Genomic DNA, 21,966 nt, shown 5'->3' with positions numbered 1-21,966 from the left:
TTTAAGTAAAGTGACTAAAGCTGCTTCTTTTTGTTTCTTGTGATCAGCGCCCCTTTATTTCTGTTGAAGATTGGACTCAAAGGACTGTCATGGATTGGGTTAAGAATTTTATTTTGCTCAAACCCCTCCCACCCCCCCAAAAAACACCCAAGCCCCCTAGGTTTTGTTAAGTAACTTTTTTTTTTTTTTAATTTCTCTTCAGAAAAGAAAGATGTGACTCAGAGTCTAGAGAACTACACATGCAAATGTCCTGGGACAATGGAGCTCCTCACTCTCCCAGGCGGCCCCACCCTGCCTCCAGTGCCCTTCACCAAACTTCCCATTGTCAGGTAAGGCGGGCCTGCCTGCGTGCAGATCGGGCCCTTCACTGCCAGCATTTTCTACAGATCTTTACAAGACTTTCCTTTTTTTAAAAAAGATGTTATTTATTTATTTAGGGTGGGGTAGGTTGCGGGAGGGGCAGAGGGAGAGAGAATCTCAGGCAGGCTCCACTCCCAGCTCAGAGCCTGACACGGGGCTGGATCTCACAACCCGGAGATCGTGACCTGAGCCGAAACCAAGAGTCGGACACTTAACGGATTGGGCCCCCAAGGCGCCCCAAGAGCTTCCATTTTGGGTTGGCTGGGTGTCTGGTTCTTTATGTCATTAAAGCTCCACAGCAGCACCAGGCAGTGTAAGTGTCGTGTAGATGAGAGCGTCGGGCCAGGGGCATCACCGCCCTGCCGTCGTCATGTGCCTGTCAGGAGGCAGAGCCAGGTGCAGACCCTGGTGTGCCTGGTTCCAGAGCCCATGCCGTGACCTCTGCTGTGAGGACACGAGCCTGACCTTGCCTCTTGTATTTACAAGCTTCCGGTGCTTGCCCGCAGTCTCAGGCCCCTGCAGCCCGGGAGTGGGCGTAGCTGCTCGTGGATCCTGTGGTGCCTTTGCTGAGGCTCTGCTCCCTCTGGGACTCATCCTTCCTCCTCCCCGTTGTAATCTGTGCACGCTCATGCTTTCAGACTCATTACAGGCCCCATTTTTAGGAAGCTTTCCCGATACTTCCTCCTGCTGTCCACCATCTATCTGCTCTTGGGTAGAAGAGGCCTTGGATTCCCAGAGCACCTGCTGCTGACCTCTCTCCCAGTATCTGCCACTGTGTCCAGTCCCTCTGCACAGCTCGCGGGGCTGGAGAGACTGAGGGCCCTTTGCAAAGTGCATACTTTTTTTTTTTTTTTCTAAAGATTTTATTTATTTATTTGAAAGAGAGAGAATGAGAGAGGACACATGAGAGGGGATAGGGTCAGAGGGCAAAGCAGACTCCCTGCTGAGCAGGGAGCCTGATGCGGGACTCGATCCAGGGACTCCAGGATCATGACCTGGGCTGAAGGCAGTCGCTTAACCAACTGAGCCACCCAGGCGCCCTGCATACTTAAAAAGGGTTTATGAGCTAATCTCATGGAATGATTTTAGAATTTCTGAAAGATTTGTTTGAAGACTGAAAAGCAGTGGACATTCGACATTTTGCCGTTCATAGAAGTGCTGTGACTGTAGGATACCACGTGATGAAGATGTGACCATCTCTGAAGCACTCCCAGCTCGGCCGTTTCTCCCAGGTTTCGCTCAGCATTGCAATATGGCCGGGAGGGCCTACAGCGTTACTGAACAAGTCGCTTTAACCCCCCTGGGCATCCGTTTGCTTAAGAAGTTTTAAAACCCACGGCATTAGGTTATTAGGAAAAGAACATGTCAAAATCTGTGGTGCCGTGCTTGGTAACTGCGGGTTTGCTCTCTCCTTGCCTTTCCCTGGAGGCAGGCATAGCAGTGCCACGCGAAATGGTTTTGTTGCCAAGGTGAGGATTGTGTGCCCCTGAGAGGTGGGACAGAAAGGGTCACTATGCACAGAAGTCCCTAGCAGGCTACCCTTGAATTTTAAGATGTCCTGCTGGGCACGCATGGAGTAGTTTATCAGGCACAGTTGGCAAGCTGCCCCATCCCAAAGCCTAGGCCGTGGCCTGAAGAGGTGCTCTTGCTCCTCCTTGGAATTTCTCAGAGCAGACCTGCCGCCCCCGGCATGGAGGGCCCCCGAGGAAGTGTGCTGTAGCTTTGTTTTGCACTCTGCTTCCTCGTGGCTCATCCAAACTCAGGAAGTCAGGGTCCTTGCTGGGCCTTTCTGCGTGTAAGACTTCAAGTAGAATGTATTTGATTTGGGATTAAGTGTATGGTACAAATTTTTTAAATTAAAATCTAGGAAAGCCTTTCTTAATAATTTTTCATCTTCATCATGACCTGGATCATTCTTAAGTTTAGGCAGCCTTGCATAATAGAACATCCTGAACCTAACAGAACGTTCTAGGATTTTGATGCTGCATCTAGAGCCCCAGGCTGTCAGGACTTTTGTCAGTGCAGCTGGGTGGGTTGGTCCAGGCAGGTTATTGGGACTGAGGAGGAAAAGCGCCTGTCCTCCACACAGAGACCCCAGAAGGGGATGGGCTGTGTCACGGATGCAGCCCTGGATGGAAGTTAGAAACTTTGGGTTTATTCTTCACTAGCGTGTGGCCTGGGTTCTGTGAGCCTCAGTTTCCTAATCTTTAAAATGGGCTTAAAAATCGCTCCTCATGGGGCTATTGGTTTTGTTTTAGTTGAGCTGATGCATATAAAAGTGTGGAACACAGTGGCTGGTATATCCTGAGCACTCCATAAGTCTCAGTTTTCTCTTGGAGATATTTTACACCTACATTTTCATTATTATTATTATTGTTGTTATTATTTAGAGAGAGAGAGAGAGAGAGAGAGCACGTGTGTACAAGCGGAGTGGGGAGGGGCAGAGGGAGAGAGAGAATCCCAAGCAGATTGCACGTCCAGCCTGGAGCCCGAGTTGGGGCTCGATTCCACTGTGAGATCGTGACCTGAGCTGAAGTCAAGAGTCAGAGGCTTAACCTACTGAGCCACCCAGGCGCCCCAGTACACCTAAATTTTCAAACAGTGCATTGATTGAAAAAATACTGTGATGTTAACATTTTATTTATTTCTTTTTCTTTTTTTTTTTTTTTTAAGATTTATTTGACAGAGAGAGACACAGTGAGAGAGGGAACACAAGCAGGGGGAGTGGGAGAGGGAGAAGCAGGCTCCCGCCGAGCAGGGAGTTCGATTGTGATGTTAACATTTTAATCCCTTAAGCTGCCTACAAACATAACAACAGATTGGGTAGAAGCATAATAGTCTAACTTTTCGGCAAATACTATTAAATTTGCGGTGACCAGTTTTTTGGCATTGTATCTCTTTCACTGTCAGGGTCTGTGTGGCCTGTATTGGACTGCTTAAGAAAAACTGGTTTTATGTACTCCCACCTTGTGTAAACACGTTCTAAAGGTTCTTGGAGACTTTCAGCTACAGAAATAAGCCCTCTTTGTCCCAGTGACTCACTGATTGCATCACTCATGCCTGATCTCATTGAAAACTAGAACTATAAAGTGCATGTGATCAGGTGTCGGAAGCCTCGTGGATGGGATTTTTAAAGATTTTTTATTTATTTATTTGAGAGAGAGAGAATGAGAGACAGAGAGCATGAGAAGGAGGAGGGTCAGAGGGAGAAGCAGACTCCCTGCCGAGCAGGGAGCCCGATGCGGGACTTGATCCCGGGACTCCAGGATCATGACCTGAGCCGAAGGCAGTCGCTTAACCAACTGAGCCACCCAGGCGCCCACTGGATGGGATTTTTACCCCACGGTAGCATTAGCCCCAGTGGCAAAGTGTAAGGAAATGCCTTTGGAAGATATGGAAAATCAGTGCATCTCACCGTCTGCTCCGCTCCCGGTTGCTCATAGAACAGAACCGCACGTGCTTGCCTTGCACGGCTTACAAGGCCACCCGTGGCCTGCTCTGTCCCACATTTAATGTGAGCTCCTCTTCCTCTGGTCCTACCAGTGCCACACACCTTGCAGAAGCACTTGGAGTCCCAAAGTGTGTGACGGAGTTTTATTCCTTTGTTCTGGCTTCATCTTCTGCTTGAAATGTCTCCGCTGCCCTGACTCTGCCTATGGTTACTTAGTCATCTTTCAAGATTTAGTTCAAGGATTGACTCCCCCATCTTTTCCTAACGCCACCGGATGGAAATAGGTACAGCTTCCGTGTACATTGCAAATTACCTCGGCTGCAGTTTGGCTGTGGATAAAGGGGCCAGAGCTCTCTCTCTCCTTCAAGGGTGGTCACAGTGAGAAGGCACTGCCTGTGAACGAGGAGGAGGGCCCTCACCAAGGACCCAAGCGTGCTGGCGCCCCAATCTTGGACCTCTAGCCTCCGGAGCTGCGAGAAGGAAATGTTTGCTGTTCAAGGCCCCCGTCTTTGGTATTCTGTCATAGCAGCCCGGGCTGACCAAGACGAGCACTCTGATGGCCTGGATTGTCCCAGCCATACAGTGGGGAGTGTCTCACGTTGTGGGTGGTCTGCATGTCCATCAGGCATGAGTGTGATTTCTCAGGAGCGAGCTCTCGATGGGAGTTAGGCAGCAGAGAACTCGGAGCTGCACTGTCGTGTGCAAAAGCAAACAGAGGTGGAGGGTGTTCTGGGATGCCGACTAAAGCTGGCAGACCCACGTGACTGCTGGTCAGTACTCGGAGCGCGGCAGGCGCTCGGAGAGTCTGTGCGCTCTGGTTAGCGTATGGGATTGCCGCCCTCCTACAAAATCAGCCTTCCTCGTTTCTCTCTGGAGAGGGCCGATGCAGCACTGTGGACTAGGACAGTGTTCCAAGGACTTGTGCCTGGAAACATGGACTTTATCAGTTTAATTAAAAAAAAAATCCCAACCAGGCATTGGAAGAAAGAGCTCAGCAATACGTACATTTGAGGACTATGCTTCTGATAAGCGTCACAGAATGAGTTGGTGGGAAATGCCCGCAGCCATGTGTAAGTGACCACCTGCTGTGTAGAATTGTTGGACACAGGCTACTCTGATGTTCGTGATGCCTCCTGGGTACGGCTGTGGCTTTAGAAGAAGTGACTGGAGCCATTGCTCCTGTTGAGGACTTTCCTGGTTTTGGACAGTCAAACCGTCTCATCAGTTTACAGGAAGACACCTACCTGCTCTGTGGGCGTGGGAGCATGACATGGGCTCACCCAGAAATGGTTTAAAGTAATGATGATGCAAGTTAACAAAGAAAAGGGGGGGGGCAAAATATATCCCTGCTGTAATTCTGTTCTAAAATTCAATGAGTCAGATATTTATTGAGTGCCTGAGATGTGCTTGGCCCAATGGTGAACGCTGGGGCTTCAGTCCTGGTCAAGCAAGGGCCAGATTCACACCAGATGGTCAAGCAGGAGGCTGCCAAACCCATATCCAGTTCCTGCTGGCCAGAGCAAGTGCATAGAAGTCCCATTAAAACTAGAAGCCATCTTCTATTCCTTCTAGAACTCTCAATAAAATGGTAACGTACACAAAAGCAAGTAACAGTCATGGAGACTATTCACACATAGCAAGGTGTGAATTACTAAAGAAGAAATGGTAGTAAAGCTAAAATGCCATTTACAGTGAACCAGTGGGGCTTTCCGGAGAGGTGGACTGGAGGCGGGCTGGAGGGCGTTCGCTGGTTGTTTTTTGATGAGCTAACATTGAGCTCCTTCAGTCTGGCAAAGAGCTCTGGAGTTAGGGTATTTTATTTTATTTATTTTTTTAAAAGATTTTGTTTATTTATTTGACAGAGACACAGTGAGAGAGGGAACACAAGCAGGGGGAGTGGGAGAGGGAGAAGCAGGCTTCCCGCAGAGCAGGGAGCCCGATGTGGGGCTCGATCCCAGGACCCTGGGACCACGACCTGAGCCGAAGGCAGACGCTTAACGACTGAGCCACCCAGGCGCCGCCAAGGGTATTTTAATTGATAAGGACTAAACCCTTCAGTCAGAATGATCTTTGAGTGGCTTTGGTGCTTGTAAAATGTAATGATTTAGTTATTTATTTTTAGAGAGGGAGCCCACGTGTGCAGGAGCAGGGGGAGGGGCAGAGGGAGAGGCAAAGAGATAATCTTCAAGCAGTCACCCTGCTGAGCATAGAGCTGACGCAGGACCCTGAGATCACGACCTGAGCCGAAACCAAGAGCTGGATGCTCAACCGACTGAGCCACCCAGGTGCCCCAAAGATTTTATTTTTACGTGATCTCTACACACAACGTGGGGCTCAAACTCATGACTGGAGATCAAGAGTTGCACGCTGTACCGACTGAGCCAGCGAAGCACCCCTTAAAACTTAAACTTTTAAGTTAATTATATTATTTGAGGCAGGATTACAGATATTTATTCAAAAAAGGGCTTAGAAGGCCATGATAGTCAGGGCAGTTTTCTTGGTTGATGAAACAGGACAGTCAGCCTCCCAGATCCCAGTCCAGGTGGGGCTCCCATGACCTCATCAGGTGCAATGTTGTCCAGAATCTTCCCTCACGTTCGTGTGATTGCCATGCCTGCAACCTCCCTGATGGAGCTCATACTAGAGCTTCATGGGGATCGTGAGAAGCGTGTGTCCAGTCAGGAGTGAGAGTGGGGCGCTCACTGACCTGGTGGTGTGTGCGCCCTTTCCAGCCATGTCCGTCGCGCCTGGCCATTTGAGTCATGGCCCATCTGTGCAGAGATACGTGGTGGGCTCTTAGATAAGCTTTTGCTGTGAAGAAGGTAGATGGATTCAAAACCAAGTGAGGGAAGGTAAGCCGCTTTCCCCAACACTCCCGTCGTCCGTGTGTGTTGGCTCAGGATCCCAGCCAGTGCCCTTCAGGGCCCCCTCGGTCCCCATCAGCCACAGTGAGCTGAGCACAGCCGGCCTTTGACATGGCGGCAGTTTTCAAATGAAATCTCTACTTACAAGCCCTGTTTTGGACACTTGACCCCTGGAACTCTGCTTTCCTGTTGGCAGCTTCATAGACTAAATGTGGTCTTACTGGTTCTGCTGAAGGGGCTATGTGTCCTGTAGGTCAAGTGCCTTGAGTGATTGTTTTTCCCATAGGATACATTTTATAAGAAGATATTTGATGCTAAGTTTCAAGTTATGCATGAACCCTGTGGCCACTGTTGGGTTACTTTTCTGGCTGACCATGTCCTTAGAATTCCTTTGTATGTTTTAAGAGCCTTTTGTGTGATCTGGAATTTCTGTGCTGGTATAGATGAATCCTGTAGAAATTCAGATGACATCACATTTTTAGGTGGTGACGGTGGCATGTCATAGAAACCTATTTGTGTTCCAAGAAAACAGACTCATTTTACACATGAATAAACTCTAAGGCTCAGATAGACCGTGCCTGGTCCAAGGCTCAATAGCCTGCTTGTAGCAGGGTTGGGACCAAACCTTCGTTTCTTTATACCAGTCCAGAGTTAGAGTCTTTGCACCAGGGGCTTTGCTGTCTGTTTGTAAACAAGTGTTGGTTTAAGGAGGGGAAGAGAAAGGCTTTTGCAGCCTGCTCCGTGTGAGGCACTGTTATAGGTGCTTTATGTATCTTAGCTTGCTTCATCCTCAAAGTAGCCTGCCACAGTTTGAACATGCCACTTCAGATACTCCTCCTTCTTTGCTTGAGTTTGGAATCAATAGGAACAAAGGCCTGTCTCAGACAGATGGAAGATCTGGTGAACAGCATGGCTCAGGTCTGGCCAGATGATGTTACCCCAGTGTCTAGCAGAGCTGGGTAGGACTCTACGCCTCTTTTGGAGGGCCAGACCCCTTTCATTCTACGTGGACAGGATGATAGAAAGTGTCCCCTGCAGGCAGGCGGACCCCAAGAGAAGGGGTTGAGCATTGCACACCCTGGTTCTCCTTCCAAATTGGCCCCCTCCCTTAAGAGGAGTGAGGGAGGGGCACGGTGAGGTCAGGACTATTCCTCTGAGGACGTCCTTCCCATGGCAGCATGGAACTAGGGAAAGGAGGTGTCCTCTTCCCCCACAGCATTATCAGGTAGCTGGTGTTTTTCCTGTTTTATAGGTGGAAAGGTTGAGGTGCAGGGAGGTGAAGTAGTCTGTGCCAGTTGAATAGCGGGTAGGTCCTTCAGATGGTAGTCAGGGTCTGCACACCACCTAAATTTGCTTCTCGGGCAGACTGAGAATTACCTGCAGGGGAACGCCTCTGGACTGGGTGTGCATGGACATGAGACCCACACCAGGCATGCCGTCTCGGCCAGCTTTACAGTTTGCTCATCTTAGTCCCCGTGCAGTGCACAGGTATTGTTTGCATGCTTGCAAATGGCTAGGGTTTGCAACTGTTAGTAATAAACTGCTTAGGCTTGAGTTTATAATTTTGAACGATTTGGAAGCTGAGTTAGAAATTCGACTCTTGGAGGTGCCTGGATGGCTCAGTCGGTTGAACGGCCGGCTCTTGATTTTGGCCTGGGTCATAATCTCAGGGTTGTGAGATGAGTCAAGCTCTGTGCTCAGCAGGGAGTCTGTTTGGGATTCTCTCTCCCTCTGTCCCTCCCCCCACTTGAGTGAGCTTGCTCTCTCAGGTAAATGAATAACTCTTTAAAAAAAAATTCTGGGGGTGGGGGCACCTGGGTGGCTCAGTTGGTTAAGCATCTGCCTTCAGCTTGGTTCATGATCCCAGGGTCCTGGGATCGAGCCCCAAAGTCGGGCTCCCTGTTCAGCAGGGGGGCAGCCTGCTTCCCCTTCTCCTGCTCCCCCTGCTTGTGCACTCTCTCTCAGATAAATAAATAAATAAAATCTTTGAAAAAATAAAAATAAAAAATTCAACTTTTGGGAGTTTATTCATTCAATATTTACTGAGGTATCTATTAAAGTATTGTACCAGGCACTGGATGCCCGGGTGCCTCTGTCCTGGAGAGCTCACAGCTAAAGTGAAACAGATAAATTTTAAGTGATTCTGATCCTGTATGAATAAAGCTTAGCGGAAGGGTGCATGCAGAGACAAGGGAGTCAGAGCAGGTATACAAGGTACGGTCCTGGGCTTCGAGGACTTGGTCTACTCCCTTGGATTATTGTGGGAAACGGACGGAGTCATGCGTGTGGCCGTCAGTGACGGTCCAGGGAGGGTACGTGGGAAGTTGTGAGCAACTGCTGGGTGCCATAGGGGTATGTGTGCATAGGACAGGACTGTGCTAGGTATCGGAGATCCCTTCCAGCTGAGAAAGCAGTGCTTTGTGAACTCTCTAAGGGGGTCTTTGTTAGTCAGTGTCGGTTAGCCTGTGCTGTGGTAATAATTCTAATCCTGACATCTGAGAAAGCTTAACCCTTACAACAAGGGTTTACGTCTCCCTCACATGAAATTCAGTGCAAGTCGGGCAGTTTTCCAGGGCAGGTGACCTCTGGGGTTACTCAGTGCTCCAGAGTCTGCATCCATCTCTGCCCCACCTTGGCAATATCTGGCCTCCAGGATCACCCTGCGGTGGAGGGAAGAGAGCTGGAGGCCGGTGCACTGCTTCAAAGTGCTTTGTCTCGAGGGTGGGTAACATCCCGTTGTATGTATGTACCATAAAGATACTGAGCATTGCTCCCCATCGGGGAGGAGTATGTGGAAACCATGATGAGCTACCACCTCGCACCTGTTACGGTGACTGTCATTAGGAAGATGGGGGGAGGAGGATGGGGACCTCATGTAGTGCTGGTGGGCGTCAGATCAGTCCGGCCACAGTGGAGGTTCCTCAGAACATTAACAATAGAGCTACCCTATGATCCTGCAATCCTACCTCTTGGGTATGTATCCAAAGGGAATGAAAACAGGGTCTCGAAGAGATGTCTACACCACGTGTTTATCACAGCATCATTCACGATGGCGAAGACTTGGAAACAACCCAATGCCCGTCAACAGATGAATGGATAAAAAATGTATGAAAAGGGGTGCCTGGCTGCTTAGTTGGCGGAGCATGTGACTCTTGATCTTGGGGTTGTGAGTTTGAGCCCCACGTTGGGTGTAGAGATTACTTAAAAAAAAATCTTACGGGCGCCTGGGTGGCTCAGTTGGTTAAGTGACTGCCTTCGGCTCAGGTCATGATCCTGGGGTCCTGGGATCGAGTCCCACATCGGGCTCCCTGCTCAGCAGGGGGTCTGCTTCTCCCTCTGCCCTCTTGTGCTCTCTGTCTCTCATTCTCTCTCTCTCAAATAAATAAATAAAATCTTTAAAAAAAAAATCTTAAAAAAAAAAATTGAAAAAAAGCATCTTAAAGGAGCTGAAAGGAAAATAAAATGAAAAGCAAACAAAGGGCTCAGTCCCAGGAGGACATACACGACCCCCCTTACAGCCCACTGGCTTTACCTTCCTGCGAGGAGACTGCACTCACACAGGGCAGGAGCGCTGGCAGGGTCACTGCCGGGCCACCCCGTGTCCCCACCTCAGAACATTTCAGATCCTAACCCTATTTGCCTCGCTGGTCATGGGAGGGGGTCACAGGTTTAAAAGCATAGTCTCTCCTGCTGTCACCAGCTTCCAGCCCCGCAGTTTGGACAACTTGTTGTCTCTGTGGTGTCAGTTTCTGATCAATGACGTGGAGGCATTAGTAATAGAAGCCACGCTAGGAGGGTGGTTGGGATGTTTTGTTGAGGACAGGGGCCTCGGTGTGCTCAGGCTGCGCAGATTGGCGAGTCCCAAATAAACGGGAGCTACTCGATCCCAGTGTGAGTGGCGATGAGTTCACATCTGCGGCTGGGAGAGCAGTTTAAGTACAGGCTGTGCTGAGCGGGGGGTCAGCCTTGCTCTTCATGACACAGACGGCCCGATTAACCTCTGGCCCTTCCAGTCCCCTGCTCTCCTGTGTGCTGGGGGCATGCCCGCCAGGAGGGAGAAGAGAACTGGCCTTGCCGAGCAGTAGGTCCCGAGCCCTGACATGACTGCTCGCAGTAGTGTGTGAGGGAGGACCCTGGGTGCGTTCTGTAGGCGAGGAGCCCGAGGGTGGGAGAAGGCAAGGCACCCACGGGCATACAGCTGGATTTCGGCCTGGTCCTCGTGGCTGCTGGAGCCGGCAGGGGGAGCGGCTGCTGCCCAGGATGGCCCCGCGTGACCACGTGCACTGATCTCCTGCTCTTCCTGCCGAGCTGGAGTGCTTTTCCCTCTGCTCTGGGATGTCCTGTTTTTCTGGCACGTGGGATTTGGTAGTATTTACGTTGAAACCAAGCTAACAAGGCAGTTGAAGTATTTTTGTTCCATTTGAAACGCTAGGCGTGTGAAGCTGTTGAACCTTCCTGCCAGCCTCCGGCCACAGAAAATGAAGAGCTTGCTGGGTCAGAACGTGTCGACCAAGAGCCCATTCATCTACTCACCAATTATTGCGCACAACCGTGGAGAAGAGCGGAACAAGAAAATAGGTAGGTGTGTTCCTCCTGACTTTCTGGCTGTGCCCTCCTGCCTGGCCTCCAGCGGCTTTTCCAGATTCTGGTTCCTTCATGCGTGTCTGCATGGCTCCATCTCAGTTTATGCAGTTTGCTGCCATTGTCAAAACTCTGGCCCTAGATCTGATTTTTTAAAATCGATTTCATCAAAGGTGAGTCTGTGGAAGTTCTAGAAACCAGAAGACCTCTGTTATCAGGACTGAAGCAGACAACAGGAGAGGGATCGCCGGAGCCCAGAGTGACCTCGGGATCATCCGAGATCAGAGGGTGACTTGCGCTCAGACCTGCCTGGGGGATAGGGACGGCGTATGCCATTCTCTGTTGGCCCTCACAGCCCTGGCTTTGTTTGCCTGGGGGCTGAGGATGCCAATTCTGAGGGGTCTGGGGGCTCAGCAGGGACAGGTGGAGCCATGTTTCAGGGTAGGGCAGGAGCCAGAACACATTCTTGAGAATCTCTAGTGCGCTTTTCCATGTGCCAAGCTCCCCACTGGGTCCCAGCCCTGCCTGCTCCCCTCCTCCCTCGCAGCAGACCCAGGGCTCGTGCGCCACCCTCTCTGTCTTCCCGATGCCTGGCCCAGCAGTGGGCCTCGTTCTTTGCCAGCTCCCTCTTCCTTGGGCCCCTGACATTTTGGATAATGGTGCTGATTACTGCCAGACATGAGCCTATGTGTCACAGTGTCAAAGCGAAGGGGTCAAGAGGCCTGTCCTGGTGGGTGCTTGCCGATTCTCCCTGAGGAGTTTCAACACAAGACCTGAGAAGCTTTTGCTCTCTGCTTTTGAAGTCCAGGGCTTTCTTCTCCTGTTTCATTTCTACTCGTAATCCCTGCACCATGAATATAGCAAAAAGGCAGCCTGACTTCAGGAGGCCCTACTTCCTAGGGCATAGGTGCCCTTCTGCCCTGGCGGTACCACCGACCCCCACAGTGTGGACCTCGGCCCTCCGTGGCCTGGCCTGCTGTGCAGTACTCTGCCTGCCTCTCTGTTCTCCTCCTGCCTCTCTTACCTACCCCTGCTCCTCAGACCCAGCCGCACGGGTCTGTTCTTGGAACAGAACGGTCTTGGTGCTGGCTGTGCCCTCTGCTGAGGCTTATCCCCTACCATCCCCAGAGAGGATGCTCCTCCCAGCACTCCGTGCCTTTGAGGCCCAGTTCTCTTTATAGCACCTACGTCCACGTTCATGTTTCTGTTTCCCCTTCCTCCATTTGCTCCCTGCTGTACCAACAGCTGCTGTTATAAGATTGTTGCACAGATGTGGGGAGGAATGGGTAGATATTATGAACCCCATTTTACAGATAAGGAAACTGAGATTCAGGGAGTTCAAATGACTTGCTCAAGAACTCAGAGCAGGCCTTGACTCATGATGCATTTCGTGCTTATTGGCCGGCACCACGGGGCCCAAGGCCAGAGGGATAGTGTGAGCGTTATGCAAGTCACATGGTCTCAGTGAAGACTTCCTACATAAATACCAGCCCTCGAAATCTTTAACATCTGGAAGCATTCACAATTAGTAAGTTATCTGAACACCTTAAAAACCAAGTATTTCCTGAGTGAGGAGGTTGTTCCCAGGACAGAGGGCGTGACTGGGATAGGAGCACTAAACCGACCCCAAGCTGCTCTCTTGTAATGGCCAACAGTCCTTATTCACACTGTGCTTCATCCGAGGGTGTCACAGTTCAGCTCAGTGTTCTTGGAGCAAGGATGGCTTTCTCCTGCGTGCAGGGCACACATGGAAGGGGCCCGAGTGAGACACAGCACACAGTCCCTGCTCTGCACAGGGTTTCCAGGTCAGTGTAGGCAGCGGGCGGGGCGGAAATACACGAGGAGTGGGATGTCAAGACGAGATGTAGGTCAAGTTGTCCAAAACTGTAGAACTGTCACCAGCAGCACCTGCTGGCTTACCTGCTGAGCTTGGACGGACAGTAAGCGCTGGTCCAGCGGGAGCGGGGACACCCCTGACTTTGGAAGGTGCCCCAGAGGCTCCCTTGATGGTGAGGTTGTCTCTGGAGGAGCAAGGGGTGGCTCGGGGGGCTCTGCTTGTTCATTATTTAAAACAAGAAGGCAATAGAGGAAGAAATATGGAAACACGTCCTTGAAAAATAGCATCGGATTGTAAGTTCTGTTACGTTTCTGAAATTAGGAGCCCCAAGTGTATAGCATACTGCACTACAGCGTGTGTGTGTCCGCGCACGCATGTGTCTGTCTGCATGTGCGCGTGTGCACATGCACGTGTCTGTGTGTGCGCACGCGCAAGTGTGTGCGTGAGTGTGCACACGTGTGTGCATGTGCGTGTCTGTGCGTGTGTGTGTGCACGCACGTGTCTGTGTGCGCATGCACGTGTGTCTCTCCATTGGTTCAGTCTTTCATCCGGCAGTAAGCTCCCCTTGAGTTTCTCCGTGGCCCCGTGGTTCTTATGGCGGCAAGGCCGTCGCGGGGTGTAGGTCGAAGTTGGAGGGAGTGTTCAGCAGTACTTTCCAGTAGTAAGTACAAGTAAGTGGACCCATAAATAAAATAATGGCTAGTTCTAATTAGTGCCATTAAATAAGCGAAGATGGGCTGAAGTGGAGAAAAGCAGCTTCTTCTGCGGCGTGGAACCCTTGCCTTTCCTTGACTTCAGATATATTTAATATCTTTAAAACGATGAGACTTTGAGCTTTCTCTGACAGTGTTGGAATGTTTTCCATCTGCGTCCTGGAAGACGATTTTGCTTGTGTGCTCTTGCATCCGTGGTACACGGGCACGAGATCCCCCTGCCGTGGGTCAGGCGTTGTAAGGGGCACAAAACCAGTCCACACAGATGGTTACCGGTGGTCAGATACTGCCCCTCGGTCCTCTGACCCTGCCTGCATTCTCACTGTGCTGCTTGGGCTAAAAGCCTGAAAACGACATTTCCCGATGCTATTGGGGCGGCCACGCAGGCCCTCGCCTGGCGCGAAGGTGCGGGAAGGCGGAGGCCGGTCTGCTCCCAGGGGCCCCCGCTGCTGACGCTGCAGTGCCGGGCGATGTGGCTCTGCTCGAATTGGTGATGGCAGCCGTGGCAGCCTTGGCTGGGGTGGCCGTGGCGGCGGCCCCATCTCGTGGTCCAGCAGCGCCCAGCATCTGATAAGGTGCGAGTAAGAGCCAGTAAACGTTCATTAACGTGAATGAGTGACCAGCTAGTTGCAAGTGTCTCCTGGTTGTTAGGGGAGAGAGGCCTGACCAAGTAGCGGTTTGTGGTGAAAGTTTGTCTTTGACATTCTTGTTTCAGTCTGTTGATTTTGAGATGGCTCACCCTCCTGTCCCCTGGGCCCCTGCTCTGGAGGACGAGCTTAAGAGGACTGGAAGCAGGGTAGCTGGGTGGGCATCGTGGCAGACTGGGGAGGGCCAGGGGGCTCCTGGACCCACTGCAGTGGACGTTCCCATGAGCAGGGCCTGTCTTCCCATGGGAATCCTCCTTTGACCTCTTTGGAGGTGGAAGACTTGGGTCCTTTTCCAGTCTCTCTCTTACTGGCTCTTGATGGTGGGCAAATCACTCTCTGGGCAGACCTAGACTCAACATCAAGTTGAAGCTTATCTCCTTTGGCCCGGCTGGGAGTTTCTGGCTGTTCTTTCTGGTCTCATTGGGGTTGGCCATAAGCTTTCTCCCCTAAAGAATGTTTTTAGGAAACTTTCACCCCTTTTGTTTAGAGAAACTTCCGGGGGTTATTTAGGAGACTGGAGGTCTGAGACTCCTTCTCAGGATCAGCTACGTGATTTGTGGGGCCCCTTTTCAGAAATTATGAAGACTTTGGGGCGCCTGGGTGGCTCAGTTGGTTAAGCGGCTGCTTTCGGCTCAGGTCATGATCCCGGGGTCCTGGGATCGAGCCCTGCGTCGGGCTCCCTGCTCAGTGGAGAGTCTGCTTCTCCCTCTCCCTCTGCCTGCCTCTCTGCCTACTTGTGCTCTCTCTCTATCTCTCTGTCAAATAAATAAATAAATAAAATCTTAAAAAAAAAGAAATTATGAAGACTTTGGAGCCTGTGACAGCAGAACATTAACCCTCCCCCCACCAAGGCTGGGCCTGTGTGGCTACAGGTCCAACCGCCCCCATCCCCGCTAGAGCCAGTCCTGCATCGTTAGTTTTTCCTCTCCAATCTTAAATTGTTGAGGCTTCTTTTTATGAAAGTAATGCCCTGCACTTGTTGCAGAGGGCTTAAACAAACATCATCCGGTGATTTGCATAACTGCATGATCCTCCAGGCATTATATCCCCAATTGACAAATGAGAAAATTAAGACTGAGCTGAATATAAATGACCTGCCCTTGGTCAGACAGCTAGTAAGTGCACAGCTCAGTCTCCAGCCAAGGTTTCGACTCGAAGCTCAGGGATTTCTTTCTTTGTAATATGGCTCCTCATCACAGTGAGAAGCCCCTGCTCATCTGGGCTGAGGATAAATTCAGTGGATGATGCAAGATTTTTTCTGAAATATAGCAGAAGCCTTGGCCAAAATGCATGTTATTTGTTGAATACCCACGGGTAGGAAAGTGTAATTTATATTCTGTGGCTTCTAATATGTTTTCCACAGTATTCTCATCAGTGAAGACCTGCCTGGAGGTTTGAAGAATCACGTGTCTTTAACCTAAAATTCCAATCTCTGTAAATGAATCTTTGTGTATAATTGGGGGAGTTATCATCACAGCAGGGGGTGTGGAGTGTTTGAGAAGAAGAAACCCCTGGGGGCGGTTTCTGAGACTCAGCACTCTAACTTGGACTCATTTACCCATCTTTCTGTCTCCTTGTTGCTAGCGTTGCCACTGTCTCAGTTCAGCTCTGTGCGTACGTAGGTCCTGAGCTTGGGCACAGCGGGTGAAGGCTTTTCTGTCATCTGTGCTAGGACTTTGTGACCTGGCCAGGCTCTGTGCCGAGGTCGAGGTCAGTGTTGAGGTCAAGGTGACCTGCACAGGCAGCGGGCTGCAGCCTGGCCCTGCCGCCTCCCATTGCCCCCTCAGACAAGATCCCGCTTGCCCGAGTACAGAAAGAGGACAAGAGACACTAACGCAGAGGGTTCTTCTGAGGGTCAGGGGAGGTAATACTCCTAAAGGACCTGGCAGCTGTGGAAAGGAGGTTCCGAGTAGCAGTTGTGTGCACTGTCCTAGGTGCTGGGGATGCAGCGAGAAATCACGGCTGCTTCCTGCTGGGCAGGTCCCTCCAGTGTTGGAGAAAGAGTGTTGTGTGGCTCCCAGTGGGGAGGACCTGACGCTGGCAGGTGTCGAAGAGCCACCCACTGCTGTTCTTCTATGGTTTCCGGGATAGGATCTCGAGGAAGGGCCTCCCCTGTGTGATCTGACACACGGGGGCTTGGAGAGGAGATGGTCTTCTTTCAGACAAAAACAGTCACGAGATCAGTGATGTAATCAGCGATTTATCTTAGATATACCCTCAGTAGAGTAGGATGGTGCAAGTGTAAATGGTTCCTTTCAGAACCCCAGGAAAATGAGTTTTTAAATGTTGATTTTTTGGACCATGACAGAGAAAACAAATAGTTCCTTAGCTGCCAGGCAGAGCAACCTGTTAAAACGAGTGATATTTTCTTTGGCTGTGTGAAGGGGCTGGGGGCTACTGCTGGAGTCGGTGTGGGCTCAAAGATGCTGCTGAAGGGCCAGGCCTAGGCGCACTGTGCTCTAGAGAATGGCTTCTGTGAGCCTGCCCTGGGGCTTTCTCCTGCCTGAGGGTCTGGGAAACCCCATAAGGAGGGGTGGGAGGAAGGAGGGGGGAGGCTGGGCCCCACTTACTAGCTCTGTGATTCCCAGGCACGTGTGTTAACTCGTTCGGACCTTGAGTGTCCACCCTGTAACAGTGGGGATTACAGTACCTGTCTCACGAGGTGGTGATGAAGAGTAATGAGATAAACTGCTTGAAAGTGCCTCATGCTGGACAGTGCCCAGCGCAAGTTAATTGATTTTGAAGTTCCCTGTGATTTGCCTAACAGGGTGTCTTAAAGGAAGTAGAGGGCCGTGGAAGTGGAGGTCACTGCTTCACTGGAAAAATAAATTGCCAGAGGAGTAATCTGAAACCATGTGAAATATGCCGAAACACCAACTAATGCATAGATTATTTTGTGTGTGCACTTCTAGATTTCCAGTGGGTTCAAGGAGATGTGTGTGAAGTTCAGCTGATGGTATACAACCCAATGCCATTTGAACTCCGAGTTGAAAACATGGTATGTATCACCAGTCGCCAACTTGCCATGAAACTTAGTTTTTACTTAATATTTGGGGCACATATCCTATGATACATGTCTGTTTTGTATTTGTTTTGCCGGAGATTATAAGGTTTCTGTGAAGGAAGACCACGTCTGGTCACTCTTGTGTCTTTAGCGCTCTGTGCTCAATGTTTGAATCAGTGAACAGGCCCCTCTGATTTGAACACTCAAGTGTAGTTGATTGGATGTGAGATTTGAAATAATCATGTTGAAATTTACACGAGAGGAGCGCAGCTTACAAAGTGTATGTTCTGTTGGCTACTTTATTGCTACAAGATGGTAAGACGATCAAGGCCCGAGGGAAGAGCAAGGTCTGTGCAGTAGGAGAATGAAGTATCGCAGCACCAATGGGAGATTTCTGTCAGGTTTGAAATCCAGTGTTCTGTGTCTGCATTTGTGTCGGGCATTAAAGGCTCACTTTGTAGTGGTGTCCATTGGAGCCATTCACCTAATTCCATAGTCAGTGGGAAGGAGACGTGTACTGGCTCTCCAGACTAATTCTGATGTTTCCGGACCAGAGCCACCCACCTGCCATGCGGGTCCCATTTCCCAAGTCTCCTCTGTGCTTATTATTGTGTAGCACTGCTAGGTACTGTGGGTCAGTGCCTAGTACCGGGTGTTGTTTCGTGGCGCTGCCAGGTACTGTGGGTCAGTGCCTGATAGTACATATTAGCATACAGTATTGCTCTGTGATTTTTTTCAGAGACTTGCAAAGGCTGGTTTTGAGATAGTTCATGTTTTCTTTTAGAGTTTTATGACTCATGTTCAGAGTAAGGGGTGGGCTTTTTGTGAAGATATCTTGCTGAGCGCTCATGCCACGTATCATGCTGTGGGCAGGGCACTAGGGGGTACAGGAGGTGCTCCAGAGCCCACATGGAGAGTCGGGGAAGGCTTCCCGGGAGAGACAAGGGCTCAGCTGAGAAGACAAGCATGAGTAGGAGTTCACCAGGCAGACTGGTGGTTATTTAAGAAGATGATTAGGCTCTCAGCATGAGACATAGGTTTCCAAAATTCATTAGAGCTCTGAGAATTTCAGCTGCATGTCAAGCCTACGGCCCTGAGGTCACTCAGAGAGCAAGTCAACAGGGGTGAGTATTGTCCCCCTCCTGTCATGCAAGACACTGCCGGCTTTAGGGTTTGGCTCTCAGGTTAGGCCTCTTAATGACTTTCTGCCTCTTGGCTTGAACAGGGAATAATTGTTCAGAGGATTTTCCCCCAAAGTGCCTCAAGTATCAGATGCTTGCTGCTTTTTCTGACACTTTTTTTTTTCTTTTGGGCATTTTCTTCTTTCAGTTTATTGTTATTATATACGTGTTAGTAACATTTATATAGCAATTACAGTCAGACACTTTTTTTTTTTTTTTTTTTGGTCTTAAAAAGTAGCTTTCAGGGGCACCTGGGTGTCTCAGTCAGTTAAGTGCCCAACTCTTGATTTCGGCTCAGGTCATGATCTCAGAGTTGTAAGATTGAGCCCTGCTGCTTGGGACACCTGGGTGGCTCATTTGGTTAAGCGTTTGCCATCAGCTCAGGTCATGATCTCAGGGTCCTGGGATCGAGCCCCGCATTGGGCTCCCTGCTCAGTGCGGAGCCTGCTTCTCCCTCTGCCACTCCCCCTACTTGTGCTCTCTCTCTCTCTGTCAAATAAACAAAATCTTTAAAAAAAAAAAAAGACTGAACCCTGCCTTGGGCTCCATGTTGGGTGTGGAGCCTGCTTAAGATTCTCCCTCTCGCTCTGCCTCCCCCCGACCCCTGCACTCTCTCTCTCTCTCTCAAAAAAAGTAGCTTTCATTTTTATCTGGTTTAAAAGTAATATGTGCTTTTTAATAAAGAGTTAGGAAGAACAAAGAATAAAATAAAAATTACTACTAGAAGGTAACCCACAAATCATGGTCAGAATTTAAAAAATGAAATTATGAAATATTTCAAGCATGTGAAATGTTAACAGGGAATAATAAGCGCTCCTAATATCCACCATCCACATTTAACGACTGTTAACTGTTGGTCATATTTGCTTTTGCTATTTTAAGAAGAGATAAAATGCCAGTACATTTTGCCTGGAGACAGTAGCCATCTACATGCTTTCTGTGCTTGCACTCTTGCCCACTGCCTCTGTCCTCCATGTAGATCATTTCATGCTTTGGCTCAAAATGTGGCACAGGTGTGCTCATTACCACTCGAGCACCTGCTTCTGGGTGTTTTCTGTGGACGGAGTTAGGAAGAGCATGCATGCGTGTACACGTAGACATGTAATTACATATAAATCTACATGCATAATCTGCATACGTGCACACACACCTGTGCCCACACACACACATGTGCAGGATACACACGCAAAACTAGATCAGCCCGACTTCACCATGCTGCTGCCCCGTCTAGCCCATCTCCGCAGGGCCCTCTCTTGCCTTCGCCCTTTTCACACCCGTGTCCTTTCCCAGTGTGAGGACTGAGGTCCCAGCACCATGGTGCTGAATTCCTTGCTCAGTCCTGTAGCGTGTGGAGTAGGTTCAGAGCTGCGTAGGCTGCAGCACCGCAGAAGACAAACCCCAGAAGGAGCCAGGGCCTCATACGTGTGTGTCCCTGCTCTGTGTCTCCACGGTGGCCTGCGGATTTCCGCAGGGCTGTCTTACATACACCTCATTCATTGCTTTGTTCCCTTGCAGTGGACGTTTTTGATCTCTTAGTGAATAGTGTTTTTGTATTTTATTTTTTAATATTTTTTGTTTATTGCCAGCTGATAGAAATACCTTTGCTTTTTTTTTTTTAATGCTGACTTTGTGACTTTGCTCAATGCAGTTGCCAGTTCAAGTTCCATTGCTGATTCCATTGGGTTTTTATGTTTACAGTTCTGTTTTTTCTGAGTAACTGTCTGCATGCCTTTATTTCTGTTTCTTACCTATTGCATTGGGTAGGACCTCTGTTACAGTGTTGAGGAGAAGTGCTGAGTGCGGACATCCCTGCAGTGTTTACAATCATGGGGCAGCTCCTCGAAGCCAGAGAATCTGTCTTGTTCCCTGTCGAGCATAGCCTGGCACATAGTGAAATGAACTGATCGTTCATAGATGCATTGAGGGATATTAATTGATGATATGTTTCCATACTTCATTTTTTTCTTTATGTTTACATATTTTATTTTTTCTTTACATTTACATTCCAATTTGGTAAAGCAACAAAAAGCACGTATGAAAAATACAGCCAGGGGGGGTTGACATCAAGATGGAGTTGTTCAAACACCCACTGTGCTTTCCATTTCAGGGTTGTTTGTGGTAAGCACGCTTCTGGCCGTCTCTGCGGCTCTCGTGGACCTCTATGAAGGCCACACATTGCTGTCCTCATCCCGGCAGTCCTGGGGTTTGCCCGTTAGCAGATGTCCTCTGCCTCAGGGGAACCGGTGATGCGGCGGGGGTTTGGGCTGTGCTTCTCATGCCACTGTTATTCGCTCTAGGGGCTCCTCACCAGCGGAGTGGAGTTCGAGTCTCTCCCTGCGGCGCTCTCCCTTCCTGCTGAATCTGGTCTTTACCCAGTGACTCTTGTTGGGGTCCCACAGACGACTGGAACGATTACTGTGAATGGTAAGGAGACTTGCTTTCTGATTTCAGGTCGAGCAGGACTGCTGAAACCCTGTCCTGCCCCACTGAGGCCTGTCACCGGTCACCTGGTGTTGGTCCTCACCGATTGAGAGATAATGGAGCGGTGGCATGGAAAGGAATGGCTTTGAGTGCATGGGATACAGTGGGCCCACAGTGTTCCTTACAGTGGGAGGGGTCCTGCTCTGTGTCAGGCCTTTTGTTCCTGTCCTGTTGGCCTCTTCCAGCGGGACTGCAAACATGCCCGCAGGCCCCCCCCCCCCCCCCCGGCAGTCCGGTCCTGCTGACTCCCTGGCTTCCTCTCGCTTGGCCTGACCTTCTCTCCCCTCTTGGCCACCCCTCTTCAGAGGTCCATGTATGCGCGCAGAATCCACCGTCCCCCTCTCCGTTGGTTGTCTGACCTTCTGCATCCTGCGGTTAGTTCTTATCACTCCACCAGAACTGCCGTCTCCGAGTCCCTTGCTAACCCAGTCTTGTCTGCCTCCACTGCTCAGCCGCCGTGGGCACCACTGTCCACCTGCCCTTGTGGGCGCTCACCTCCTGTTTCTGTGAGGCGCCCCCTCTCCTCTCCTTTGCACGAAGCATCCTGCAGATGCCGCTTCCTCAGGGCCAGGTTCTGTCCTTCCCTCCTCTCCCTCCCCCTTCCCCCATCTGCCCCTCCCCTCCCCCCACAGCAGGCTACCTCTAGGCAATCTCAGCCTCTCAGTGACTTTCCTGGTTTCAGGGCCCTTCCCTATGCTGCTGATTCCCAGGGCCGTGGCTCCATCCGGACCTCTTTCCTGAACCTGCATAGTCAGCCTCTAACCAGCCAGCCCCTTGGCTGCCTTGTGGGCGCTTTGCTGCAAGGTGTTCCACCGAGAGTGCCCCCCGGCCCCCCAGCTGCCCTTGT

At 50.3% G+C, this 21,966-nt stretch overlaps 1 protein-coding gene across 5 annotated transcripts in view; it reads left to right on the top strand.

Annotated features, from left to right (window-relative positions):
- The window catches only part of TRAPPC9 (trafficking protein particle complex 9), a 545,767-nt gene that overhangs the window by 98,428 nt on the left and 425,373 nt on the right, over positions 1–21,966 (top strand). For all 5 annotated transcript variants that reach the window (XM_035012000.1, XM_035011999.1, XM_035011998.1 and 2 more), the window contains 4 exons: positions 203–329; positions 11,108–11,253; positions 17,366–17,451; positions 20,936–21,062. In XM_035012000.1, coding sequence (XP_034867891.1) covers positions 203–329; positions 11,108–11,253; positions 17,366–17,451; positions 20,936–21,062 — 486 coding nt within the window. The remainder of the gene's footprint in view (positions 1–202; positions 330–11,107; positions 11,254–17,365; positions 17,452–20,935; positions 21,063–21,966) is intronic.

Source organism: Mirounga leonina, unplaced genomic scaffold, assembly GCF_011800145.1.
Source record: "Mirounga leonina isolate KUSES-001 unplaced genomic scaffold, KU_Mleo_1.0 Mir_165, whole genome shotgun sequence".
In the NCBI taxonomy this organism is placed as follows: Eukaryota; Metazoa; Chordata; class Mammalia; order Carnivora; family Phocidae; genus Mirounga; species Mirounga leonina.
The sequence above is the reverse complement of the archived record's forward strand: the minus strand, read 5'-3'. Positions and strand labels throughout refer to the sequence as shown.